Below are 27529 nucleotides of genomic sequence, written 5' to 3'. Positions count from 1 at the left end.
TAGACATTTTTCATGGAATTTTTCCACCAGTCTACACTATCCAGCTATTTACCCAAGGTGCTTGTGAAACAGGATAGCCTTTCCAATAAATTAGATATTGTAACTTCCCTCTGAAAATCCAAGAGTCCCAAGATTTTCTTAACCTCATAATGTTCATGCCCCGCAATGACCAAAGGCTTCGAAGCTGCACTTTCTGCTGGCCTCAATGAGGAAGTTACAAATGGCTTTAACAAACTACTATGAAAAACCGGTTCTGAAGAGGGAGAATTTGGGTCTTTTGAGTGACATTTGTCCAACCCTCCATCAGTTTGTTTTCTGGGCTCTCTGAGGTCTCCTCGGAAGTCGGAAAGGGCCCCTTCAGCCACTTCCAGTGGGTCAAAGGAACAAGGGGCTACCCCACCTGGAGACTCAGCCATGGGGCAGAGGAGGACAATCCCTGAGCTGCCCTGGAGAGGAATCCAGGCTTGTTGCCTGCTGGATCCTGGCCAGTTCCTCAGTTCTGCTTCGGAGAAGCCCAACGCTTCAGGCTGGGGAAGCGGAACCAAGCGCCTCTGCGGCTAATGGGGGTTGGAGGAAGAAGCTGTGTGTGTTTTCTGTGTGTATTGTGTGTGTGTGTGTGGTCTGTGTGTGTGAGAGAGAGAGATTTCCAGGGGGGGAACTGCAGGGAGGGTCCTTTGTCCTTTGGCTGAGAATTGGGAAGCGGGGCCGAGGAAGAGCCGCTGCTCAGACCGGGAACCTCCCTGAATTATAGGCTTGGGCTGGAAGAGAATCGGGGATTGGGGGTCTCAACTGGGCTCTGGGTGGGGGGAAACTCCGCTTGCGACCCTTCCTGGAGGGGAAGAGCGACCGGAGTCCCCCTCCTGCCCTGGGGATCTTCTCCCTCGCTCACTTGGGATCCCAGAAGCAGATCCCGGAGTGGGGCAGCGGAATCGCCCCTCAGCTGACAGAAGCCCGGAGAAGGGGGATCCCGCTGGGAGGGGAAATGGGATCGTCCGAAGCCACCGAGGGGGATCCGACCTGGAAGGGATCAGGAGGGATTTCCAGAAGAGGCTGGACGGCCTTTTGTCCGGAGTGGGATAAGGGTTCCTCCTGCCTCGGACAGGGGGTCAGACTAGAAGACCACTAAGGTCCCTTCCAGCCTCTGAGACTCCCTCTCACCATCGCCTCCCCACCCGAAGCCCTCCGCCCTCCCCCAGCCCCCTGCATGGAGCCGGCAGGAAAGACCCCCGAGATGAATGCAGCCCCCAAGACTGCAAGGATCCCCCTCCCACTTTCTCCGCTTCTCTCTGCGCCGAACTATCTCCTGTATCGGCTGAAGTCAAGGGAGACTCTGTCCGGAGACCGATGACGCTGCAAGAAGTGACGATTCTCATTGGTCCTCCTGCTCTTTCTGGTCCTCCCAGTTCCGAAGTGAGGGAAAACTCCGCCTTCCCCAGTTCAGACCCTCCGATTCCTCCTGGGAGGCCGGGAGCCTCCGCGTCCTTCTCGCCTCTCTTTGCGGGCGCTTGTGGGGGCATCCATGGCTTTGGCTGGGCTCCCCCTGGTGCTGCTGGTGGGGCGCTGGGCCGGATCCCCGGAAGCGAAGGGGGAAGGAGACCCCCGGTAAGGAGGGGGCTGGGCGTGGGAGGAGGGGGTGGGAAGGACCCCCGGAGGAAGGAAGCTGGTGGATCCCCAGGGCCCCCAAGTGACTCGATCTATGCGTGGTCTCCTTACCCTTCCCTACCCGTATTGCCCACCCAGGAGGAGGGAGAGAGACCTCTCCCTTGTTCCCCGATTGTAGCCGAGGTGGGGTCGCAGCCGGGCCCCTCTGCCCCCCATTGTCTGGGTGGGAGTGGGCTGCCTGGAAAGAGGCAGGGAAGGAAAAGCGAAAGCGGGAAACTGAGGCATTTTCAGCCCTGAAGCCCCAGAAGGAAAAAGAGCCAAAGAATTTTGGCTTCTGCAGAAACTTCTTTTTCTTCTGAATCTCAGATTTGAGGCTTTGGAGGTCAGGCAAGAGGAGCTTCGGTCCCTTCTGGGGAGGCTCCGAATTTGGGAGAGGACCAAGAATCCCCCCCATAATCCCCACTTGCTCTATCGGGACCTGGAGGGGAGGTGGAATGGAGGAGTGGGGCTCTGGAGTTGCTCCCCGAAAGTGGCTCCCCCTTTAGTGAGGGGGGGCTGGAGACCCTTCCTTTGAGAGGCTCTTGGGGGGGCTGCAAGGGGTCTTTTGCGGGAGGAAAAAGAAACAGGTGGGGATCTCTGACAATCAGCCAAACGGAGAGAAATGGGCTGAAGATTTGGGGAAGAAGAAAAGTTGGGGGAATCCAGGGAAGGGGAGTTGAAGGGCTGAGAGAGTTCAGAAGTGGGAGTCTAGATGTCCTCCTGGTGCCCTTCCTCATTTCCCCCCCAAAGGAAGAAGAGCAGGAGGTGTGGATATTACCTTCCCTCCAGCCCTTCCCCCACCGTTCCTCCCCCTGGAGGGAAGATCTGCTCAACCAGTGGAGCTTCTGCCTGCCCCCCTCCCACCCCGCAGAAGGGATGGAGGGGGGTCCCTTAAATAGGCTCCTCCCCTCCCCCTCTTCTTTCCTCCCCCCAGTCCCCCTCCAGTCTGCCTCCTCCTGAGAGTGAGAGAGTCCCCCCACCCTCCCCTCTTTCTGGTGGGACCCTCCTCTTCCTCCTCTACTAGTGGCTGGGAGCGATGGGCTCTGGAGTCCATCCTGACAGCCTTCCTTCTCCTCCTCCTCCTCCTCGCAGCCCATTTCCTGGCCCAGTGGAAGATCGAGTGCCTTTTCCTCAATGGGACACAGCGGGTGCGGTTCCTGTTCAGGCAGATGTACAACCGGCAGGAGCTTGTCCGCTTCGACAGTGACCTCGGGAAACATGTGGCCATTACGGCATTGGGGCAGGTGGATGCGGACTATTGGAACGGAGATAAGCAGGTCATGCAGTACCGGAAGTCTGCTGTAGATTCCTTCTGCCGATACAACTACTTCGAGTTGAACTTCGAGGCGGCCAGGAGGGAGGAACGAGCGATCGGCCGGAGAAGTGAGACCTGGGGGGCAGGAGGGTCTCTTCTTCCCTGAGAGGGGGAGGTCGGCACCCCGCTTTCCCTTCCTGGCCTCCCTTGGGGATTCTCCTCCCAGGTGATGGTCCCGCCTCCTCCTTCCTTTCTGCCCTCTCAGAGCTCTGGAATCTCCCTCTTCTCCCCCCGGATCCGAACTCTCCTCCTGTCCGGGATCTGGGATCCCTTTGATCCCCCCAGGAAATCTGCTCAAATATATGATTTTCTTTTTTGGGGGGAGGGGAATCCAGCCAGGTCTCTCTCTCCCTCCCTCCCTACTTCTCAATAAAGGGAGTCCTCCACTTACAACATTTCACTTAGTCACAAGGGCAGTGAAACTAATGACTTCTGATTGTGTTTCACACTTATGACCATTCAGCCTCCCCAGGGTCCCCTGAGCCAAATCCAGGTATTTGGCCACTGATTTGTACTTGTGATGTTCACAGTGTGCAGGGGTCCTCGGAACCCCTTTTGTGACCTTCCACAGGGAAGCTAGATTCACTTAACAACCATATTACTCATTCAACAACTGCAGTGATTCACTTAATGACTGGGGCAAGAAAGGTCACAAAATGAGGCAAAGCTCATGGAACAAACGCCTCACTTAACAACAGAGATTCTGGGCTCAATCGTGGTTGTAAGTCGAGGATTGCCTGGATGTTCACATCTTTTTCTCCCTGATTCCTTTTTCTCCTCTTCAGGAACCGCCTGTTTCCCTCCCTCTTTCCATCCAGAAGCCCCTCCCTCTCACTCTATTATTTTTTGCAAAAAGTTTTTTATTTTTTAATCATTTAAATACTTCTTTCCAAGGACAGTGTGGTTCTGGGTGTTTTGCACTTTAAATCAATCCTGTCCATGATCACAAATACAACTTTCTAACATCACATCATTATCTATTGTCATATTTTCTTCTTCAAATTCTCATAAATTACTTCATATCAGCCTTTTGATTTTTCTTCATTTTCTATCTTACTCAGTCATATATTCAACATGTTTACAGTTCAAACTATTCGTATCATTTCATTTATCAAAGTTTCACCTTAATTTATAGCTATCCCAAGATACATTTTCCATCTTATTTTCTTTTAGCCAATATTGTCAGATTTACAGCACTATATCCTCATTACCTTATACAAATATAACAGATATAACAGAGTATTTAATTCATTAAATCATTAATAATTTATCTATCTTCCTTAATCCTATTTTCAACACGTTTACACTTCTCATTTTTAGATAAATACATTTTCCATCTTATTTTCTTTTAGCCAATATTGTCAAACTTATAGCAATATATCTTCATTACCTTATACAAGTAGATAATAAAATATTTCATGAAAGATACACTAATCATTCTAGTGCTCAGCATGTTTACAGTTTCATACCATTCATTAAGCATTCAAAATTTCATCTTAATTTATATTATCTCCTATTATGTCCCCCCATTATTACACTTGCCACTGTTACATATATTTTATTTTCTATATGTTCCCTTCCCTCTAACATCTCATTTTTACTCAAATAACTTTTCTTTTAGCCAATAATACCAAACTTGTAACATTATGACCTCATTACCTCATATATAAATAACAAAATATATTTTTCTCTTCTTCTGCACAGTAGTGGATTTTTAAGCTGTGCAGATGCAGATAGATAAACTTAACAAGACATACATAACAAAGTACATTTATTGGTTCCTCAGGTATCCTCATAAATCACATTTGTGACGAAGTTCTTCTTTAATGACCAATCCTTTACATATCTGCCTTGTAATAAAAGATGGTTATCTCCTAACGCATCTCCTAGTGATAGAAAGCAACTGCCATGAGTTAGGGAGTTCAGGCAAAAGTGAGGAAAACTCCCCCAATCCATCAAGGGTCAATTTACTGACCAATCAGGATTACAGATTTGGTCATGTGATATGGACTACATTTCCCAGGGTACCTTTAACTACATTTACCACGATGCATTCCCTTAAGGGGACAGCTCACAATTGCTACCTAGCTATCCAATTCCCATACAATGGCTGGACAGCACATATATAATTCGTTTAAAATATTATACTACTACATGGTTATATCTGTTCTCTGTCAGGCTCCACAAAACATTTCTTTCCATATTTTATCTACTAATCACTTAGATCTTACATAAACATTTGTCTATTTTACTTAATTAATCTATTATAAGTTCTTATTTTCATATCTATTACATTTAAATAATTCCTTCTTATTCTAATTCTTAATCCCATCTCAAAATCGATTATATATGTTTTACTACAAATATGCCTCATCATATTCCACTTCTTTTTTTTTTCTATTTTGTTCCTTTCTTTTTTTTTAAACAAAGTTTCTATTTTTTACAGCAAACATATGAACAAAACATAAAACCTAAAGCCCTCTTTCAATTATATACATACAGTGTGTCAGTTGATTACAATCTTTTGTGCTATCCACTTTTTAACATTATTCACAAGTGATATACTCACCTTATCGATCTAGCTTATGCTAACATAATATCAATTATTAAACATTCATTTGACTATTTTTCCATCATTTCCTATGAGATATTCTAATTTTCATTATGATTTAATCTTATATATTCATCCAATGCTTATATATTTTATATTGTATTCTATATCAATCTATTGACTTTTATTGTAAGGCTTACTAATCGATTTCTTTACCATGTCTTTTTATCTAATCATTTATAAAATAAATCCCAAATCATATAAAATGGTTTATCCTCTTGTTCTCTAATTTCAAATGTCAATTTACTCATTTCAGCACAGTCCTCGATTTCCTTAATCATTTCCTCCTGCATAGGTATTTTTTCATTTTTCCAATTCGTAGTAAATACAGTTCTAGCCGCTGTTAAAACATTGACAATCAAATATTTCAATTCTTTACAATATATTTCCGGTATAATTCCCAATAAAAATATCTCAGGTTTAAAGTCTATATGTTGTTTTGTCATTTTTTTCCAACCATGTGTGGATTGTAATCCAATATCTTTTTGCATCCGAGCATGTCCACCACATGTGGTAATGTGAACCAGGTATCTGATGACATTTCCAACATTTATCCGATTTATTCTTGAACATCCTTGCAATTCTCGTCGGGGTAAGTGCCACCTGTAAAACATCTTATACAAATTTTCTTTATATGAAGTTGACATTGTCATTTTATAATTTGGAGACCACAATTTTTGCCTTTTGTCTAAGTCAATTCCATATCCAAATTTTCCCCCCATGCAATCATTGTTCCTTTTACTTGTGCTTCCTCTAATTTAAACTCTAGCAAATGTCCATAAAGTTTTTTTTTTACTTTTTCATCAGTACCTGTCAAAATTTTATCTAAATCAGTCAACTTATCATAGATACCTTCTGTTTTAACATCTCCGTCAAATCTTGACTGTATTTGCAAATACGAAAACCAATTCATTTTTACACCTTGTTCTTCCAACGTTTGCATAGATTTAAGTTCACCCTTTTCATTCAATATCTCACCATATCTAACTGTTTGTTCCTTTTTACATATTATTGGATAGGAAAAAGTTTCAATAGTAGATAACCATAGTGGAATTTTTAAATAATATTGCTTTGTTATCTTCTTCCAGTTTAGAAACAGTGCTTCACGAATATAATCTCTTCTAAAATACCCCTGCGTTTTAGTTCCCTTATACCAGAGGAAGGCATGCCACCCTAACAGCAAGTCATGTCCTTCTAAATTCAAAAGTCTAGTATTCCTTAGTGTTATCCACTCCTTTACCCACATCAGACTCGTCGCTTGGTAGTATAATTCCCAACTGGGCAAAGCAAATCCTCCTCTTATTTTTGCATCTTGTAGCAATTTAAGATTTATTCTTGCTTTCTTCCCCTGCCAAATGTACTGTATTTTAGCACTATTTTGTTTATATCTTCAAAAAATTATTTCCCTAATCTGATTGGAATTGTCTGGAATAAGTATAAGATTCTAGACAATACATTCATCTTAATTGTGGATATTCTCCCAATCAGTGATAATTGTAAATTTTCCCATTTTATCAAGTCGGTCGCAATCGGTTGTTTGTATATAACCTTCTTTGTGATCTGGATCCCCAAAACTTCCAATCTTACTAACATGTTCTTTGCTAAAATCTTTGTTTTATCTTTATTTATTTTCAAACCTGCTACTTTCTCATACTCTTCTATTTTTTCTATCAGTTTAGGTGCTGACTCCAATGGATCCTCTAATATAAATACCAGGTCTTTTTTCCACTTCTAACTATTGTCTCTAAGTCATTCTTTTATATTAATTCGTCGTGTCTTTGCTTGTTTATCATTTTCTATCATCCTTTGGCTTTTTCCCTTAATCCTTCCTCCATTTACCATCATTTTCTGATATTTTCTCTCCCTTTTCTCAAAGTTTCCCCCCTCCCTCTTAGATCTCCACTGTGTATCTCCGTAACTATTTCATTTATCAGCATTCCAGTCTCAATATCCCCCCTCTTATTTATTATATCCATCATTAATATCTCATATTCAGCTTCTTTTTTCTTCTTGTGTTATTTGTTGTTCCTTTTGATCCATTTCACTGGTTTCTCTTTCTTCTAACTCCTCCCCCATCTTTGTCCTCCCCCCCTCCTCCTCCTCCTCCTCCTCCTCCTCTTCTTCTTCTTCTTCTTCTTCTTCTTCTTCTTCTTCTTCTTCTTCTTCTTCTTCTTCTTCTTCTTCTTCCTCCTCCTCTTCCTCATCCTCATCTTCATCTTCATCTTCTTCTTCTGTCACCATTTCTGATTTTTCCTCCATATTCTGTATATTTAGTTCCCAATTCTGGAGATTCTCCTGGACTCACAAAGAGTTGGTGGCACTCATGGCTAGGAGAGGGTCTGTAAGTCTATGCGTTACTTGGCCACAAAGGGATCCTGGCCTGAACTACCCAACTTGGTCTCCTGTTCTGGACCCTCCTGTGCCGCTCATGCGCCTCCTTCTCTTCCTTCCCTCCAGCCAAGCCCACTGTCACCATCTCCCCCACCAAGATGGACCCCGCTTCCCCCAACACCATCCTCCTCTGCACCACCACAGGCTTTTACCCCCTGGAGATTGAGATCCAGTGGCTGAAGAACGGGAAGCTGGAGGAGGAGGGCGTGGCCTTCGGGGAGGAGCTCCAGAATGGAGACTGGACCTACCAGCTCCAGGTGATGCTGGAGACCCAGCCCCAGTGGGGGGACGTCTACACTTGCCAGGTGGGGCATGTCAGCCTGGAGGCCCCCATCACCGTCCAGTGGGGTAAGCCCTTCCCCTCCCTCCCCTCCTGCCCTGAGACGGGGAGAGAACCTCCTTGTGGGGGGAGCCGGAATGGACCCTCCTGGGGGACGGTGGGCCTGATCCTCCTGCTCAGGTGAGGCTCTTTCTCGTTCCCCAGAGCCCCGTTCCTCCAACTCAGCCAGGAGCAAACTCTGGACAGGGATCACGGGGTCCATGATTGGAGTGACCTTCCTGGCTGTGGGGCTCTTCTCCTACCTGAAGAGCAAGAAAGGTGAGTCTGGGGGGCTGGAGGAGAGGTTGTGGAGAGACGACCATCTAGGGGAGGACTCTCCTCGAGCTGAGCAGGTGGCCAAGAGGGTCTCCTTGAAGAATAGTTTTGGGAACTACTGTTGGTCAAGGGGGCTATAAGGGAAGACCGTCCAACCTATTATGGGCTATCAGTGGGGAGGGAGACCCCCTGAGTCCTCCAGCCCATATAGGATCCTGATTGGCTCTTTTTCCCCTTCCAGCCACTCCCATCCAACCTCCTGCAGGTGAGTTTCTACTCTTCCTCCCTTATCTCAGCCCCTCCTACAAGTTATAGGTGTTTTTTTAATATTTTTTTTTTAAATTTCTGTGGATACAGCAAATTTTGGGATTTTGGGCAGCTTTTCCTTACAGAGATCCGAAAAAATATTGCAATCAAAAAGAAAAGTACACAGAAACGCTAAAATCTTGCGCAGAATTTTCCCAAGTTTTGGGAAATTGCAAGAGGGAAGGGAAGGGGGATCCCAGATTTATATCCCCCCCAATAGTTTGTTAGCAACCCACTCATCCTTTTAGGCTCAGTGTGGAGGGGGGTTCCTGGGGGGATTCGGGCATGGGGACAAATTCCACCCCTGGGGCTATTTTAAAAGGGGTGAGTCCCATATTAATATGCACTGTGGTATTTTGGGCCACTTCAGTAAATGGCAGGAGATCTTCCCAGCTAGATTGCTGATAATTAACACAGCATCTCAGGTATTGTTCTATAATAGCGTTTGCTCGTTCTGTAGCTCCATCCGTACTCGGATGGAGGGTGGAGCTAAGCCCTTGAGAATGAGGACCCTATCACCTTCATGAACTCCCCCCAAAATGCCATTGTGAACTGGACCCCTTCCTCCCCCCACCTTAGTCCCAGATGATCCTTCTTGGCTCTCCATGGAGACTGGGTTCAGTCAGAACCTTGAAAGGCTGTTCTTCCTGACCCTGCTTCTCCTTGTGGGAATTCACACAATTTCTGGTCAAGTGACCCCCAGGCTCCTCCCTTTTCTTCAACCCCCATCCTGGCCCCAAGTCCTTTGCTCATATGAAATGTCTGCAGGTGGGAGGGAGGGGGGTCTCTCCTCTTGATTAACCCTCTAATTAAGACAAATAGGGAGAATCCCAGAATCCCCTGGAGATGAAATGGGGAGGAATCCCTGGTCCTTCCCAGCCTTTTCCTCCCTGAAATAGGCAGGTTCTCCCTTTATTGGTCCCTGCCTGTCAATCACCCGCCTGTAGTGTGGGCCTGACTTGTGGTTGGGGGGCTGAAAGTGAAGAAAGAAATGTTATTTACACAAAAAAATGTCACTTTATATTCTAATTTTTTTTCCCTTCTCTTTTTCTGCAGCCCTTGTGGATTAATTCTGCTCTCTGATGCAAAGGATATTTTTTTCTTTAGTAGCTGGTGATTTTTTTGTCCTGTTTGCAACCTCTGAGAAATGGACGCTAAAGGTGGCAGGTTGCATGGAGGAGGAGGAGGAGGATGGTAGCTTCCTTTGAGGGGCCTCCCTTTCTTGCAAGGGAGTGGTGGAGGCCATCTAGACTGTCCCCTGGGATGCTGGGCCGACCTGTCCCTCTAGCCCCTTCATCTCTCCTGGCTTTGAACCCACAGCAGCTTCATCTACATTATTCTTCTTATGAATCACTTCCCTTCCCTTTGCTATGAAAGAATAAACTTTAGAAGCAGGAAACCCTGGACTCCTTCCTTCCTCTTTGCCGCCCCCACAGGAGGCTCCTCCCTCTGGTGCCTCTGGAGCCCATATCCTTTGGAGGTCCAAAGACAGAACTAGTTCGGGAGGATGGTGGGCAGATCCGGGCAGGGGAAGGGAAAGGCCTGCTCAGAGGCCTCCTTGCTCTGCTTCCCCTCAAGCCGCCTTTGGAGGAGCACAATGCCAGCAGGCAGAGTCTTCCCTGAACATTTGATTGGAGCCATTGGGGGGGCACCTGAGACACCCCTACATTGACCCGGCCATTTCAACCATTTCTCTCCGTCACAATTGGAGGAAGATCCTGCCCCATTTTGGCACCCCACACACCTCTCCCTCCCTCTTTTGGGCTCAGATTCAAATGGTATAGAATAGACCTAAATGGTGTAGGCCCAAGAAGGGGGTTGGACTAGATGATCTCTAACAAATCCACCTGAAGCCTTTCCTGGTGTAGAAGACATTTGCCATGGAGGGGAAGACCAGCTCTGCGGGAAAGAGGGAGGGGGTTCAATGGGGCAGCCCTGAGTGGAAGACCCCTCTCTTCTCCCCAACATCTCTAGATGCCCTTAGGTAGCCCTCCAATTGAGCCTCGCCCCCTCCAGAGGTCATCCAGACTGGCTCTGCAGGACTCCAGCTAGATCTCTAAGGGCAGAATTTCCCCCTCCCAATTCCTCATCTGGGGTCTTGGGGCCACCACAGGAAGAATCTTTGTGTGCTTGGAGAAAGTCTCTCAAACACGGGGAAGATTTGGGCTCCTGTCGGCAAAAATCTCCCCTTGGAAGACAGCGTGCAAGAACTTGGAGAAGGGACAACACCAAATGTATCAATGACAGAAAAAAAATTCAGGTTTCCTTAACAAAGAAAAGGCATTGTTGCTGATAGATGCTTCATTGCTCAGGGGAACTGAACCAGCGAATTTTTAGAGAATCAAGCAAGGGTGGTTGGCTGTTTCCCAGGAGCAGCTATCAAAGAGGCGACTGAGGGGCTTCCAGAAATAATGACGTCCACAGATTCTTCTTATCCCTTTTCCCTCTTTCATGTGGGGAGGAATGAAAAAGTCCCTGGAAACTTCCGATGGGCCAGAGGACCTTGTGGCTGCCCCACCTGGAGACTCAGCCATGGGACGGAGGAGGACAATCCCTGAGCTGCCCTGGTGAAGAATCCAGGCTTGTTGCCTGCTGGATCCTGGCCAGTTGCTCAGTTCCGCTTCGGAGGAGCCCAAAGCTTCAGGCTGGGGAAGCGGAACCCAAGCGCCTCTGCAGCTGATGGGGTTGGAGGAAGAAGTGCTGCTGCTGCTGTGTGTGTGTGTGTGTGGGGGTGTCAGGAAGAACACAGAGGAAATCACAATCTTGCGGGGGAGGGGAAACATGAGAAGAGCCTAGAAGTTCTGCTTTGACCAGGAGAGGGATGGATCTGGGCCCATGTTGTGTGACTGGGTGTGTCCAAAGACACAATTGTGGGACAGGGGGAAAGTGAGGGGGGAGCTAGGGGGCAGGGGGGATCCAGGCCATCCCAGGATAGGCGCCCTGTGGGATGCCTGCCTGCTGCAGCTTGGGGAGGGTTGGGGCTCTGAGCCCTGGCCTGATCTGGCATCACCAACCATCAGCTGATCTTTCATCATCCACCCTCAACAGCCGGCAGCTGCCCAGCCTCCCATGGCCTCCCCTGGCTGAGAGGGACCAGCCTGCTTAGCCTGAGGATGGGAGACCACCAGGAAGCATCGGAGCTGCTGCAGAGGCTGAAACTCCTCCAGGACAAGGAGGGCGAAGCTTCAGGGCCCCCTCGAACTCCCCTCCCTCAAAAGATTCCCTTCCCTCTTTCAGCCTTGCCTGGTCCTCTCCCTGAAACTCTCCCCCTCCCCCCTTTCTCAGCTCCTGCTGTTTTGGAAGACCTCGTGGGAACCCAATTCCCCTTGTCCAGAGGGAGGGGACAAAGTTAGAATGGAGAGGAACCCCTAAAGGGGGGCAACAAGGGGGTCTCACCTTCCCTGGTCCTTGCCCCCTCCTCTAAATACAGAAGCCTTTTAGCCTTTCCCACCTCCCTGAGGCTCGGGAACAAACAAACAAACAAATAAAGGCTCTATTTCTGACTTCCAGAAAGTGGAACCTCGGGCCCACCCAATGAAAAAGCGAGCTTTGGGAGCGTCATCCGTCTCCAGGCAGAGCAGCCACTGCCTGGTCCTTTTCTGAAGCCACTCCAAGCAGAGCTGCCTTCCGCAATTGACCCAGGGGGATTTTGTCAATGCCTAACTAACCCTAACCCCGTAGAACAGGAAAGGGGGGGCTGGATAGCAAGTGGGTCATCTAGACGAGAGCAGTGGTCACCAACCCATTGTATGGGGATCACTGGTGGTCCGGGAGAGAATTTTGGTGGTCCTCAGGGAAATGTCAGCTCCAAAGCAATTGATCCAGGCTGCGCGGGAACACAAGGGTTGCCTCGCTTGCATTGTGAAGAAGACGAGGTGGGGAGGGGATGGGGGAAAGGGCGGAGGGGGGAACTGGGCTGCTTCTTTCTGCTTTTTTCTTCTTCTGCTTTTGGCTGCACGCAAGGAAAGCAGCACAAGTCTTCCTTCCTTACTCCCCCATTTCTCTGCCAGAAATGAGGAAAGGAGCGGAAATCGGAGGAGAAACGGCCAAACTTTGTTCCGGGATCTCCATTTGGGGCTTCTTTTCCAGAAAGAGGGGGATCCTTCCTGACCCACAGAAAGAAAAAAGGAAAGAAAGACAGACAGACAGAGAGAGAGATAAAGAGATAAAGAAAGAGAGTAAGAGAGAGAGAGAGAAGGAAGGAAAGAAAGAAAGAAAGAAAGAAAGAAAGAGAGAAAAAAGAAAGAGAAAGAGAAAGAAAGAGAGAAAGAAAGAAAGAAAAAGAAAAAAAGAAAGAGAAAGAAAGAAAAAAGAAAAAGAAAGAGAAAGAGAGAAAGAGAAAGAAAGAAAAAGAAAGAAAGAGAAAGAGAAAGAAATGAAAAGAAAGAGAGTGAAAGAAAGAATGAGAGCTAGAAAGAAAGAGAAAGAAAGAGAAAGAGAAAGAAAGAGAAAGAAAGAGAAAGAAAGAAAGAGAAAATGAGAGAAAGAACGAGAAAGAAAGAGAAAATAAGAGAGAGAGAGAAAGAAAGAACGAGAAAGAAAGAAAGAAAGAAAAGAGAAAGAAAGAAAGAAAGAAAGAAAGAAAGAAAGAAAGAAAAAGAGAGTCTGAGGATCTTGAGGAGGGTCTCTGGCAGCTGTGGCGTCCCAGTGTGCCCCCTCCAGCAGGGATCCAGATTGAAACTCTCCCCCCCAAGAACTGCCTGCTGTCCATTGATCTCCCCACCCAATTGAGTGAGGCCCATGGCTTTTGGGGCGACCCTGGGGCTGCTCTCCCGATGGGACATTTTCCCAAAGGGGGCTTGCGAATTTCTTGCCCTCCCCTCAGCCTGGAAAAACACAATTTCCGAGGGGAATCAGAGGAAACAATTGTCTCTCCCCCCCCCCCCCAAAAAAAAACCCAACCAGGGCCATTTGGCAGTTGTGCAGGAAATCCTGAGGCTGCTCCAGTTCACCTGTGGGGGGTGGGGGGGGGCAGGGTGATTTTCCTCCTTTTGTGACGTCATAGTTTGTATTCCTTCCATTCAGAGCGAGGCTATGAGAGGTTTTCCTCCCAGGGAGTTCAGTAAAGTGGAAGGGAGGGAGGGAGAAGGAAGGAAGGAAGGAAAAGGAAGGAAGAAAGAAGGAAGGAAGGAAGGAAGGAAGGAAGAAGGAAGGGAGAAAGGAAGGAAGGAAGGAGAAGGAAGGAAGGAATAGGAAGAAAGGAGAAAGAAGAAGGAAGGAAGGAGAAACAAGCCAGGGAGGGAGGGAGGGAGGAAGAAGAAAGAAGGAATGGAGGGAGGAAGGAAGGAGAAACAAGGGAGGAGAAACAAGGGAGGGGGGGGGAGGCAAGGAGGGAGGGAGAGAGGAAGGAAGGAAAGAATAGGAAGGAGAAACAAGGGAGGGAGGGGAGGGAGAAAGGAGTAACATGGAAAAAGGGAAGGAGGAGGAAGGAAGGAGAAACAAGCGAAGGAGGGTGGGAGGAAGGAAGGAGAAAGAAGGAATGGCGGGAGGGAGGAAGGAATAGGAAGAAAGGAGAAAAAGGAAGGAAGGAAGGAGAAACAAGCCAGGGAGGGGGAGGAAGGAAGGAGAAAGAAGGAATGGAGGAAGGAAGGAAGGAGAAGGAAGAATGGAATAGGAAGAAAGGAGAAAAAGGAAGGAAGGAAGGAGAAACAAGCCAGGGAGGGAGGAAGGAAGGAGAAAGAAGGAATGGAGGGAGGAAGGAAGGAAGGAGAAACAAGGGAGGAGAAACAAGGGAGGGGAGGGAGGGAGGGAAGGAGGGAGGGAGGGAGGAGGAAAGGAGAAAGGAGTAACACGGAAAAAAGGGAAGGAGGGAGGAAGGAAGGAGAAACAAGCAAAGGTGGGTGGCAGGAAGGAAGGAGAAAGAAGCAATGGAGGGAGGAAGGAAGGAGAAGGGAGAAAGGAATCGGAAGAAAGGAGAAGAAGGAAGGAAGGAAGGAGAAACAAGGGAGGAGAAACAAGGGAGGGGGAGGGAGGGAGGCAAGGAGGAGGAGGGCAGGAGGGAGGAGAGAGGAAGGAAGGAAAGAATAGGAAGGAGAAACAAGGGAGAGAGGGGAGGGAAGGGAGGGAGGGAGGAGGGAAGGGAGAAAGGAGTAACACGGAAAAAAGGGAAGGAGGGAGGAAGGAAGGAGAAACAAGCAAAGGAGGGTGGGAGGAAGGAAGGAGAAAGAAGGAATGGAGGGAGGGAGGAAGGAGAAGGAAGGAAGGAATAGGAATAAAGGAGAAAAAGGAAGGAAGAAAAGAGAAGCCAGGGGCGGGGGAAGGAAGGAGAAAGAAGGAATGGAGGGAGGGAGGAAGGAAGGAGAAGGAAGGAAGGAATAGGAAGAAAGGAGAAAAAGGAAGGAAGGAAGGAAAGAGAAACAAGCCAGGAGGGAGGGAGGAAGGAAGGAGAAAGAAGGAATGGAAGGAGGAAGGAAGGAAGGAGAAACAAGGGAGGATAAACAAGAGAGGGAAGGAGGGAGGGAGGGAAGGAAAGAATAGGAAGGAAAAACAAGGGAGGGAGGGAAAAAGGGAGGGAGGAAAAGGAGTAACACGAAAAAAGGGAGGAAGGAAGAAAGGAGAAACAAGCGAGGGAGGGTGGGAGGAAGGGAGGGAGGGAGAAAGGAAGGAGACAAGCGAGGGAGGGAGGAAGAGCAACAATACCTATTCTTGAATCTAACTGGACCTGGGATTTGTCAAAAAAAAAACCTGGGGGCCAAACCTCCCCTCTGCCCCCCCGTTTGCCAAGGAGGGCTCAAGGGGCAGATGGTCCTGGGAGGGGGGCAGGGACCCCAGATGGGGGAGGGTCACTGAGTGAGGGAGTGCACATGCGCATGAAGGTGCCCAAGGGCTCCCCCAGCACCCGGCCCAGAGACCCCAAAGTGTTCCCTGGCCGTGGCCTGGGCCCCTCCCCTTCTCTCCTCCAGGGCAGAGCCTGGGGGGAGGGCAAAAGGAAGCCCCCCTCCCTCCATCCCCACCAGGGAGGCCAGAGGGAGAAGAAACGGGAGGGAGAAATTCATTTTCCTTCCAGAGGAGAAGAGACGCAGCTGCGTTTCCACCTGGAAACCATTTCTGGACTTTGTGCTTGAGGCAGAGAAAATGGAGACTCAACTGGGGTTTTCTGATTACTTTTGGGGTTTTTAAAAATAGAAATGAAATAAATTTAGGAAGAATGTATAACAGAAGTAAAAAGCTGAGGCTGTAATTTCACTTTGTATTTTTTCTGCGCTGAAAACCCTTTTCCTTTCCTCCCTCCTTTCTCCCAAACTTCTCCTCCCCTTCCCTTCCCTTCCTCATTTCCTCACTTGCCTGATTTGTTCTCTTTTCCACCAGGATCAAATAAGAATAAGAAAGAAATCACGAAGAAAAACTATTGGGAAAAAGGACCCTCATTTTAGCAGCGCTTCCTATTCCACCGTCTAGACCCACAAATGTCTCAGGGGAAAAAGTGCCATTTCTATGTCCGCATTTTTATATCGGCCATTTCTCTCCAAAAGGAAACTTGGCCTATTTTCTCTGCTGAAAGGATCGATTCTTGGACTTGGAAAGGATGGCGGGAGGTTGCAATTGCTGGAGGAAAGGAAAGGCGGCCAGACGGTGTTCCAGGATCTCCATCCGAGGCTGTTTGGCAAGGAAAAGTGGGGTCCCGACCCCAGAAAGAAAGGGGAGATGCCTTCCCCTGGGGGGCTGAGGGGGCGTCGGAAGGGGCTCTTCCAGTGAGAGAGACGCAGGTTGCAAGGACAGGAACACCGCTTTCTCCTGCAAAGCCGAGAGATCCCTCTGGAAATCCCTCCCCTGTGAAGAGGGGGCTGAGGAGGGGATCCGGCTGGATTAGGGGGGATCCCAGCAGATCCTCTCCATCTCTTCAAGCAGGAACTCTCAGCTGGGGGTTTTCCTGGCCTCCCTTCAGGTTGGGGGAGTGTGGGACCCCCAAGTCCTGGCTAGCTGTGGGGCTGCGCCTCCCCCTTTCTCCTCCTCCCAGGCTGAGCGGGGGGGGGAGCCCAAAGGACCCCTCAAACTCTGCCTCCTCTTTGCCCTTTTGGAGTCTCCGCAGCTCCAGCCTGGGTGCCCTCTGGGCACTGTGGGCACTCAAAGGGCATCTAGTCCGCCCCACCAGGCGTTCGGAGAAAGGGAGACGGGATGAGAATCATGGGGGGAGGGTGGCGCAAAAGGAAGTTCCTCTGGAGGGGGCGAGGCTCAATTGGAGGGCTACCTAAGGGGATCTAGAGATGTTGGGGAGAAGGTAGGGGTCTTCCACCCAGGGCTGCCCCATTGAACCCCCTCCCTCTTTCCCGCAGAGCTGGTCTTCCCCTCCATGGCCATAGTCTCCTACACTATGCTTGGGCATACACCATTTAGGTCTAGTCTATACCCTTTGAATCTGAGCCCAAAAGAGGGAGGGGGGGTGTGTGGGGTGCCAAAATGCGGCAGGATCTTCCTCCAGTTGTCAGGGAGAGAAATGATTGTAATGGCTGGGCCAATGTAGGGGGGTCTCACGTGCCCCCCAATGGCTCCCCAAAAACGTTCAGGGAAGAACAGGCCGGCTGGCATTGTGCTTCTCCAAAGGGGGCTTGAGGGAAAGCAGAGCAAGGAGGCCTCTGAGCAGGAGGGGGGTCCTTCCCCTCCCCGGATCTGCCCACCATCCTCCCAAACCAGTTCTGTCTTCGGACCCCCAAAGGAGCTGGGATCCAGAGGCAGCAGAGGGAGGAGCCTCCTGTGGGGGCGGCAAAGAGGAAGGAAGGAGTCCAGGGTTTCCTGCTTCTAAAGTTTATTCTTTCATAGCAAAACGGAAGGAAGGGAAGTGATTCATAAGAAGAATAATGTAGATGAAGCTGCTGTGGGTTCAAAGCCAGGAGAGATAAAGGTGCTAGAGGGACAGGTCGACCCAGCAGCCCAGGGGACAGTCTAGATGGTCTCCACCCCTCCCTCACAAGAAAGGGAGGCCCCCAAAGGAAGCTACCATCCTCCTTCTCCCCCCAACCTGCCACCTTCAGCCTCCATTTCTCAGAGGTTGCAAACAGGACAAAGAATCATCAGCTACTAAAGAATAAAATATCCTTTGCATCAGAGAGCAGGATTAATCCATGAGGGCTGCAGAAAAAGAGACAGGGAAGAAAATTAGAATATAAAGAGACATTTTTTGTGTAAATAACATTTTTTTCTTCCCTTTCAGCCCCCCAACCACAAGGCAGGCCCACACTGCAGGGGGGTGATTGACAGGTAGGGACAGATAGAGGGAGAATCTGCCTATTTCAGGGAGGAAAAGGCTGGGAAGGATCAGGGATTCCTCCCCATTTCATCCCCAGGGGATTCTGGGATTCTCCCTATTTGTCTTAATTAGAGCGTTAATCAAGAGGAAAGACCCCCCTCCCTCCCACCTGCAGACATTTTCTATGAGCAAAGGACATGGGGCCACAATGGGGGTGTAAGAATAGGGAGGACCCTGGGGGTCACTTGGCCAGAAATTGTGTGAATTCCCACAAGGAGAAGCGGGGTCAGGAAGAACAGCCTGTCACGGTTCTGACTAGTGACCCCAAATGAGTCTCCATGGAGAACCAAGAAGGATCATCTGGGACTGGTGGGGGGAGGATGGGGTCCAGTTCACAGTGGAGTTCTGGAGGGAGTTCATGAAGGTGATAAGGTCATCATTCTCAAGGGCTTATCTCCACCCTCCAAGTACGGAGGGAGCTGCAGAACGAACTAACGCTATTATAGAACAATACCTGAGATGCTGTGTTAATTATCAGCAATCTAGCAGGGAAGATCTCCTGCCATTTGCTGAAGTGGCCCAAAATACCACAGTGCATATTAACATGGGACTTCCCCTTTTAAAATAGCCACAGGGGTGGAATTGGTCCCCATGCCTGAATCCCCTCAGGAACCCCTTTCCAGAGTGAGCCTAATAGGATGGGTGGGTTGCTTACAAACTATTGGGGGGGGGGAATGTAAACCTGGCGTGCTCCTTCCCTTCCCTTTTGCAATTTTCCAAAATTGGAAAAATTCTGCGCAAGATTTTAGTGTTTCTGCATAGTTTTCTTTTTGATTGCAATATTTTTTCTGATCTCTGTAAGGAAAAGCTGCCCAAAATCCAAAAATTTGCTGTATCCACAGAAAGGAGATATTTTTTAAAAAAATATTTAAAAAACACCTATAAATTGTAGGAGGGGCTGATATGAGGGAGGAAGAGGAGAAACTCACCTGCAGGAGGTTGGATGGGAGTGGCTAGAAGGAGAAAAAGAGCCAATCAGGATCCTTCATCAGCTGGAGGACTCAGGGGGGCCCCTCCCCACTGATAGCCCATAATAGGTTGGAGGATCTTCCCTTATAGCCCCTTTGACCCTCCCCACAACTTCTCCTCCAGCCCCCCAGACTCACCTTTCTTGCTCTTCAGGTAGGAGAAGAGCCCCACAGCCAGGAAGGCCACTCCTATCACAGCCCCCATGATCCCCGTCCAGAGTTTCTTCCTGGCAGAGCTGGAGGAACGGGGCTCTGGGGAAGGAGAAGGAGGCTCACCTGAGCAGGAGGATCAGGCCCACCGTCCCCCAGGAGGGTCCATTCCGGCTCCCCCCACAGGGAGGTTCTCTCCCCTTTTTCAGGGCAGGTGGGGAGGGAGGGGAGGGAGGGGCTTACCCCACTGGATGGTGATGGGGTTCTCCAGGCTGATGTGCCCCACCTGGCAAGTGTAGACGTCCCCCCACTGGGGCTGGGTCTCCAGCATCACCTGGAGCTGGTAGGTCCAGTCTCCATTCTGGAGCTCCTCCCCGAAGGCCACGCCCTCCTCCTCCAGCTTCCCGTTCTTCAGCCACTGGATCTCGATCTCCAGGGGGTAAAAGCCCCTGGCAGTGCAGAGGAGGATGGTGTTGGGGGAAGCGGGATCCATCTTGGTGGGGGAGATGGTGACAGTGGGCTTGGCTGGAGGGAAGGAAGTGAAGGAGACACATGAGAGGCACAGGAAGGCCCAGAACAGGAGAACAAGTTGGTTAGTTCAGGCCAGGATCCCTTTTCACTCCTGAAAATATTCTGTGTTTTGAGTCATCTTCCAAAGTAAATTGCAGCAAGAAATTAAAAGGGATCCTGAAAGAGGGAAAAAAGTGAAATCCTTCCTGATTGGGATCAGTTGCAGTCTCCAAAAAGGAAGAATTCCCCAAATAGGCAAATCCGACAGGGATAAACGCAGGAAATGCCCAGAGATGGAAGGAACCTTCTGCCAGATGTGGTGGAGATGGAAAGAAATAACGCAGAAGACGGGGAGGACAAACGCAGCAGGATTCGGAGGATTCTTGGGATCTCATGGAAAATGGAACCACACTTTTAATCAGGTGTAATACCACGTTTGTTTGTTTGTTTAGTACATTTAGTTATTTATTAAATTTATTTGCCAAAGTGGCCAACTAACCCAAAGACTTACAGACCCTCTCCTAGCCGTGCCTGCCACCTGCTCTTCGGGAGTCCAGGAGAATCTCCAGAATTGGGAATTGAATATACAGAATATGGAGGAAAAACCGGAAATGGTAACAATAGAAGAAGGAGAAGGAGGAGGAGGAGGAGAAGAAGAAGAAGAACAAGACTGATTTGTATCTTTCATGAAATATTTTATTATCTACTTGTATAAAGTAATGAAGATATATTGCAATAAGTTTGACAATATTGGCTAAAAGATAATAAGATGGAAAATGTATTTGTCTAAAAATGAGAAGTGTAAACATGTTGAAAATATGATCAAGGAAGATAGAGAAATTTTTAATGAATTAATGAATTAAATATTCTGTTATATCTGTTATATTTGTATAAGGTAATGAGGATATATTGCTTTAAATTTGACAATATTGGCGAAAAGAAAATAAGATGGAAAATGTATCTTGGGATAGCTATAAATTAAGGTGAAACTTTGAATCATAAATGAAATGATATCAATAGATTAAAATGTAAATATGTTGAATATATGATTAAGGAAGATAGAAAATGAACAAAAATAAAAAGGCTGATATGAAGTAATTTATGAGAATTTGAAGAAGAAAATATGACAATAGATAATGATGTGATGTTAGAAAGTTGTATTTGTGATTATGGACAGGATTGATTTAAAGTGTAAAACACCTGGAACCACACTGTCCTCACAAAGAAGTATTTAAATGATTAAAAAATAAAAAACTTTTTGCAAGAAATAATAGAGTGAGAGGAAGGGCTTCTGGATGGAAAGAGGGAGGGAAACAGGCGGTTCCTGAAGAGGATAAAAAGGAATGAGGGAGAGAAGGAAACAGATGAATATCCAGGCAATCCTCGACTTATGACCACGATTGAGCCCAGAATCTCTGTTGCTAAGTGAGGTGTTTTGTTTTTTTTAAGCAAATTTTATTAATTTTAACAACAAACAAAACAAAACAAAACATCATTAAACATTAAATACATAAAACCTCTTTCCATTATAAATCTTTACAAGGCAGGTAACACATTATTTTATATCACATTCTTTCTAATTTATCCCATTTCCATATCGACATGTAAATTCCCTTTAATAAATTTCACATTATTTCTCTTTACTCTTATTCAATCACATTTCTTTTCTAGTTTATCTGCTATTCAATCATCACATTTATATTTTCCTCTGGCTTGTTTACAGTTGTTCTCATCTGGCCTTTCTCCGAGATTTTATTAATTCTTAATTAAACACACACACATAAAGCACAAAAAACATAAAACTTCCTTTTAGAAAGTAACTTAGTCCCAGATTACCTCTTTTTGTATGGAGTTCAATTAAATTCATGCTCTTCTTATATAGCATTACCTATCTTGTTTACCATTCTATATCTTCTATATAACTCCTCCCCACTTATATATTTCATCATACTTTAAGACAATATTTTTATATCTTTTGTCCGTTTTTCCATTTACATCTATCTCATTCTCAATATAAAAAAAGAATAATTTCTGCTGAAATCACTAATCAGAGTATGATGCCTTTCTATCATACCCCTAAATTGAAATTTGAAATAAAACCTAAGTCCCAATCTGTTTCTGCTTAGTACATTCTATTATTTTAAAAACAAATACTACAGTAATAAATCTATAATAATCAACACATTAGCCCATTAAACTCTATAATTAAACTAATATTTTAAACATTTCCTTTAATATTTTATTAAAACTTAAAATCATTCATTATTAAACATTTTAACATTGTACCTTAATATTTTAATCTTTTATTAAATCTTATAAAATTCTAATTGTCTATTTTTAATACAAATACAACTGCTACAATACTATCATGTGTACTATGCAGAATCCCCCCTTTTAAAGAATCATACATTACCCTTTGTCCCTAAAAAAATTTTCTTTTTCCCATCTTGTTTTATACCTTTATAACTTTTCCCCCCTTTTCCCTTTCTTTCTTGGCCCACCTAGACTTTTTACCCACTCCTCTCCAAACCTCTGCCTTCTTGGCTTCCCTTTCTGTTGCATTCTTCTTTCCTTTTGCTTTCTGGCATTATATTGTTTTTGCATCTTATTTTCTCTTTCATAGATATTTTTTATGTTTAATCCTCCCTTTTCCCTCCCCTCTTTCTCCTTTCTTTCTTAATCACACTATTTTATTCATTAAAAATGGCTTCTTCTTCCTCTGCTTCTTCCAGCTGTTGTTTAATTTGCTGACACATAGCAAGCGCCATATCTAGAAAACAAAGGGCTTCTCCCATAGCATCCTTGCTTTCTTACCTTATTTTTAGATATTTTTTTTAGTTCATCGAGAGGTAGAGCCATTATAAACTTTTTTTTCTTCTTTTTCTGTATCTTCTTCTTGTTAGTAAGCCAATCAAGTATTTCCAAACTTTAAAATCCCAAAGTCCCAAAGTCACCAAACAGTCCAGGCAAAGCACAAACTTCTTCCTTTTACAGTTTCTCTTCCTGGGGTAAAGTCAATTAGGGAAAAAAAAAACCCAATCTGTATTTTAAATCTTTTTTGCAGTTAGCTTCTAATCTCTTTATCTTCAAAGCATCTCCTCCAACAAGGTCTTAATATAGATTTTTTTCCCCAAGCCTCTCCCTTCCCACTTGTAACAAAGGGCTTTAAATTTTTACCTTCTGTTAGAGAGCAGATTTTCCATGTCCATTTGTTAGTTCCATAAGGGAGGGAGAGTAACTTTATATTTCAACACTTTTCTTCCCTGCTGAGAACCTCCATTAGAAACATTGTAGCATCCAAAAAGAATAGTAATTTTCCAGGTATTAGATATGTCCTTAAACTCCCAGTTCAGCCAAGAAAAACTTTCATTTTAAAACTTCCTTCTTCTTCCTCCTGCACATTCTTAATCCAGTTGCCGGCTTCTTCGTGGCAGCCATTGAGACTGTCGCTCCACCCCCTTAAGAAAAGGGGGTTATTGCCGGCTGGGGAGGGGGGTCTGCGATACCCCTCAACCCCTGTCCGGATGCCCCCTATCTTCAGCTACCCCAACAGGGCAGCCTTATCCTCCAGATCCGTCAGGATCAGAGGCACCAAGACGGCTAGCACAGCAGGGATCGCAGAGAAAGCGAATCCCTGCTGTCACCGAAGCCTGGCAAACCGGAAGCCTGCTAAGTGAGGTGTTTGTTCCATGAATTTTGCCCCATCTTGCAACCTTCCTTGCTACAGTCATTAAGTGAATCACTGCAGTTGTTAAATGAGTAACATCATTGTTAAGTGAACCCTGCTTCCCCATGGAGGGTCATAAAAGGGGATCCAGGGGACCCCGGCATGCTGCAACTGTCACAAGATGAGTCGGTGGCCAAACACCTGGATTTGGCTCAGGGGACCCTGGGAGGCTGCAACGGTCATAAGGGTGAAAAAGGGTCAGAAGTCACTGTTTTCACTTCTGTCTTTCAACAGTCACTAAGTGAACTGTTGTAAGTGGAGGACTCCCTGTATTGAGAAGTAGGGAGGGAGAGAGAGAGAGACCTGGCTGGATTCCCCTCCTGCCCAAAGAAGAAAATCATAGATTTGGGTGGATTTCCTGGGGGGATCAAAGGAATCCCAGATCCTGGACAGGAGGAGAGTTCGGATCCTGGGGAGAAGAGGGAGATTCCGGAGCTCTGAGAGGGCAGAAGGAAGAAGAACGAGGCGGAACTGTCACCAAGGAGGAGAATCCCCAGGGGAAGCCAGGAAAGGAAAGGAGTCCCAGCCTCCCGCTCCCAGGGAAGAAGAGACCCTCCCCCCCCCAGGACTCACCTCTCCGGCCAAACACTTGCTCCTCCCTCTTGGCTGCCTTGTAGCTGCCGATCTTGTAGTTGTATCGGCATAAGGAATCCACTCTGGCCTTCTGGTACTGCAGGCGCTGCTCATCGCTGTTCCAATAGTCCACATCCACCTTCCCAAATGCCGTGATGGCCACATATCCCCCGAGGTCGCTGTCAAACTGGGCAAACTCCTGCCCGTCATAGAAGTACCGATTCAGGTATCGCACCCGCTGCGTCCCATTGAGGAAGAGGCACTCGACCTTATGCTGGTGCAGGAAATGGGCTGCCAGGAGGAGGAGGAGGAGGAGGAAGGCCCTCAGAAGGGACTCCAGGGCCCATCGCTCCCAGCCACCAGTAGAGGAGTAGGAGGAGGGTCCCATCAGGAAGAGGGGAGGGTGGGGGGTACTCTCTCACTCTCAGGGGAGGCAGACTAGGGGGTAGGGAAGAAAGTGGGAGGGGGATTCTTTCAGTCTTGGGGGTCTGCATTAATCTCGGGGGTCTTTCCTGCCAGCAGAAGGCTTCGGTGGGGGGGGCAACGGGGAGAGGGAGGCGCAGAGGCTGTAAGGGATCTTAGAGCTCTTCTAGTCTGACCCCCTGGCCAAGGCAGGAGCCCTTACCCCACCCTGGACAAACGGTTGTCCAGCCTCTTCTGGAAATCCCTCCTGATCCCTTCCAGGGGGATCCACCTTCTCTGGGCCTCTGTCAGCTGAGCTGTGATCCCTGGAGTTCCCAGCCAGTAGGAAAAGTGGGATCCCCTCGAGAAGGAAGGGAGGGCGGGGACCTTCCTTTGAGATACTGATGGGAGGCGCCCCCTGGAGGAGGAAGAGGGGACTGTCTCACTCTCAATGGGAGACAAACTTGCTGGAGGTGGAGGGGGTGGGAAGAAAGGGGGAGGGGAGGAGCCTCCTTAAGGACCCCTCCTCCATCCCTTGGTGGGGGAGGGCAGGCAGAAGCTCCACTGGTCGAGCAGATCTTCCCTCTGCAGGGATCTCCAGAGGGAGGAATGGTGGAGGGAAGGTAATATCCACACCTCCTCCTCACTCTTCCTTTGCGGGGGGAACGATGGGAGGGCCACTAGGAGGACATCTAGACTCCCACTTCTGAACTCTCCCAGCCCTTCACCCCCCCTTCCCTGGATTCCCCCCCCCAACTTTTCTTCTTCCCCAAATCTTCAGCCCTTTTCCCTCCCTTTGGGTGACTGTCACGGATCCCCATCCTGTTTCCTTTCCCCCTCCCCAAAAGACCCCTTGTAGCCCCCCAAGAGCCTCTCAAAGGGAGGGTCTCCAAACCCCCCTCACTAAAGGGTGAGAGACTTTCGGAGGAGCAACTCAGAGCCCCCTCCTCCGTTCCCCCTCCCCTCCAGGTCCCCATAGAGCCAGTGGGGATTATGGGGGTGGGGGTTCTTGGTCCCCCCAAATTCAGAGCCTCCCCAGAAGGGACCGAAGCTCCCCTCTTGCCTGACCTCCAAAGCCTCAAATCTGAGATTCAGAAGAAAAAGCGAAGTTTCTGCAGAAGCCAAAATTCTTTGGCTCTTTTTCCTTCTGGGGCTTCAGGGCTGAAAATGCCTCAGTTTCCCTCTTTCGCTTTCGCTTTTCCTTCCCTGCCTCTTTCCAGGCAGCCCATTCCCACCCAGACAAGTGGGGGGGGCAGAGAGGGGCCCGGCTGAGACCCCCACCTCGGCTACAATCGGGGAACAAGGGAGGGGCCGCTCTCCGTCCTCCTGGGGGGGGTCAATACGGGTACGGAACGGGAAGGAGACCACGCAGAGATCGAGGCTGTTGGAGGCTCTGGAGACCCATCAGTTTCCTTTTCTCGCCTGGGGGGTCCTTCCCACCCTCCTCCCCGCCCAGCCCCCTCCTTACCAGGGGTCTCCTTCCCCCCTTCGCTTCTGGGGATCCGGCCCAGCGCCCCCACCAGTAGAACCAGGGGGAGCCCAGCCCAGCTGGAGACTCAGCCATGGGGCGGAGGAGGACAATCCCTGAAGAATCGAGGCTTGTTGCCTGCTGGATCCTGCCAGTTCCTCAGTTCCGCTTCGGAGAAGCCCAAAGCTTCAGGCTGGGGAAGCGGAACCGAACCGGTTTTGCGGCTGATGGGGGTTGGAGGAAGAAGCTGTGTGGTGTGTGTGTGTGTGTGTGTGTGTGTGTGTGTGTGTGTGGAGAGAGAGAGAGAGAGAGAGAGAGAGAGAGAGAGAGAGAGAGAGAGAGAGAGAGATTTCGGGGGGAGGGGGACTGCGGGGACGGTCCTTTGTCCTCCGGCTGAGAATTGGAGAGTGGGGCGGAGGAAGAGCCGCTGCTCAGATGGGGAACCTGCCTGAATTCTGGGTTTCGGCCGGAAGAGAAGCGGGGCTCGGGGTGGGGGTGGGGGCTCGGCTGGGCTCTGGGTGGGGGGAAACTCCAATTGCGATACTTCCTGGAGGGGAAGAGCGACCGGAGTCCCCCTCCTGCCCTGGGGATCTTCTCCCTCGCTCACTTGGGATCCCAGAAGCAGATCCCGGAGTGGGGTAGCGTCTCCAGGGATCGCCCCTCAGCTGACAGAAGCCCGGAGAAGGGGGATCCCCCTGGGAGGGAAATGGGATTGGCCGAAGCCTCCGAGGGGGATCCGACCTGAAATGGATCAGGAGGGATTTCCAGAAGAGGCGGGACGGCCGTTTGTCCGGGGTGGGATAAGGACTCCTGCCTCGGCCAGGGAGTCAGACTAGAAGATCTCTAAGGTCCCTTCCAGCCTCTGAGCCTCCTCTCCCCTTCCACCCTCCACTCACCGAAGCCCTCCGCCCCCCCAGCCCCTCCTGCATGGAGCCGGCAGGAAAGACCCCCGAGATTAATGCAGCCCCACAAGACTGCAAGGATCCCCCTCCCACTTTCTCCGCTTCTTGCTCTGCGCCGAACTATCTCCGCTTGCGGTGAATTCAAGGGAGACTCTGCCCGGAGACCGATGACGCTGCAAGAAGCGAGGATTCTCATTGGTCCTCCCGCTCTTTCTGGACGCTCCCAGTTCCGAAGTGCGGGGAAAACTCCGCCTTCCCCAGTTCAGACCCTCCGATTCCTCCTGGGGGGCCGGGAGCCTCCGCGTCCTTCTCGCCTCTCTTTGCGGGCGCTTGTGGGGCGGCATCCATGGCTTTGGCTGGGCTCGCCCTGGTGCTGCTGGTGGGGGCGCTGGGCCGGATCCCCGGAAGCGAAGGGGGGAAGGAGACCCCCGGTAAGGAGGGGGCTGGGCGGGCGAGGAGGGGCTGGGAAGGACCCCCGGAGGTGGGAAGGAAGCTGATGAGTCTCCAGAGCCTCCAACATCTTCGATTGCGCGGTCTCCTTCCTCGTCCCTACCCGTATTGCCTCCCAGGAGGAGTGAGAGGGACTCCTCCCTTGTTCCCGGATTGTAGCCGAGGGGGTCGCAGCCGGGTCCCTCTCTGCCCCCCCATTGTCTGGGTCGGAGTGGGCTGCCTGGAAAGAGGCAGGGAAGGAAAAGCGAAAGCGAAAGAGGGAAATTGAGGCATTTT

At 48.6% G+C, this 27529-nt stretch overlaps 3 protein-coding genes across 3 annotated transcripts in view; 2 read left to right on the top strand and 1 right to left on the bottom strand.

Moving 5' to 3' along the window:
* The window catches only part of LOC113452873 (zinc finger protein 202-like), a gene marked incomplete at its 3' end in the record, with an annotated part of 33567 nt that overhangs the window by 5437 nt on the left and 601 nt on the right, over nt 1–27529 (top strand). The gene's annotated exons all lie outside the window — the stretch shown is intronic.
* On the top strand, nt 166–10258 carry LOC113455036 (H-2 class II histocompatibility antigen, E-S beta chain-like). Its single transcript, XM_087919204.1, has 7 exons — nt 166–213; nt 1404–1602; nt 2734–3024; nt 8025–8306; nt 8443–8556; nt 8795–8818; nt 9916–10258. The coding sequence occupies exons 1-7, from the start codon at nt 166–168 to the stop codon at nt 9927–9929; spliced, it is 972 nt and encodes a 323-aa protein (XP_087775330.1). The 3' UTR covers nt 9930–10258.
* Nucleotides 17586–27147, bottom strand: LOC113454447 (H-2 class II histocompatibility antigen, E-S beta chain-like). Its single transcript, XM_087919210.1, has 7 exons — nt 26897–27147; nt 25902–25981; nt 24032–24322; nt 19465–19746; nt 19210–19323; nt 19033–19056; nt 17586–17925 (listed from the first exon to the last, which is right to left on the bottom strand). The coding sequence occupies exons 1-7, from the start codon at nt 27145–27147 to the stop codon at nt 17912–17914; spliced, it is 1056 nt and encodes a 351-aa protein (XP_087775336.1). The 3' UTR covers nt 17586–17911.

The sequence above is a fragment of the Pseudonaja textilis genome, unplaced genomic scaffold, assembly GCF_049901715.1.
Source record: "Pseudonaja textilis isolate UNSWEBS1 unplaced genomic scaffold, rPseTex1.2 PTEXSCF55, whole genome shotgun sequence".
In the NCBI taxonomy this organism is placed as follows: Eukaryota; Metazoa; Chordata; class Lepidosauria; order Squamata; family Elapidae; genus Pseudonaja; species Pseudonaja textilis.
The sequence above is the reverse complement of the archived record's forward strand: the minus strand, read 5'-3'. Positions and strand labels throughout refer to the sequence as shown.

Coding starts and splice junctions, on each gene's coding strand:
- LOC113455036 (XM_087919204.1), top strand. CDS start 166: ATGACCAAAGGCTTCGAAGCTGCACTTTCTGCTGGCCTCAATGAGGAA. Junction 1,603..2,733: donor AAGGGGGAAGGAGACCCCCG/GTAAGGAGGGGG, acceptor TCCTCCTCGCAG/CCCATTTCCTGGCCCAGTGG. Junction 8,307..8,442: donor CCCCATCACCGTCCAGTGGG/GTAAGCCCTTCC, acceptor CTCGTTCCCCAG/AGCCCCGTTCCTCCAACTCA.
- LOC113454447 (XM_087919210.1), bottom strand. CDS start 27,147: ATGCCGCCCCACAAGCGCCCGCAAAGAGAGGCGAGAAGGACGCGGAGG. Junction 19,747..24,031: donor GCAAGTGTTTGGCCGGAGAG/GTGAGTCCTGGG, acceptor CCTTCCCTCCAG/CCAAGCCCACTGTCACCATC. Junction 19,324..19,464: donor CCCCATCACCATCCAGTGGG/GTAAGCCCCTCC, acceptor CTCCTTCCCCAG/AGCCCCGTTCCTCCAGCTCT.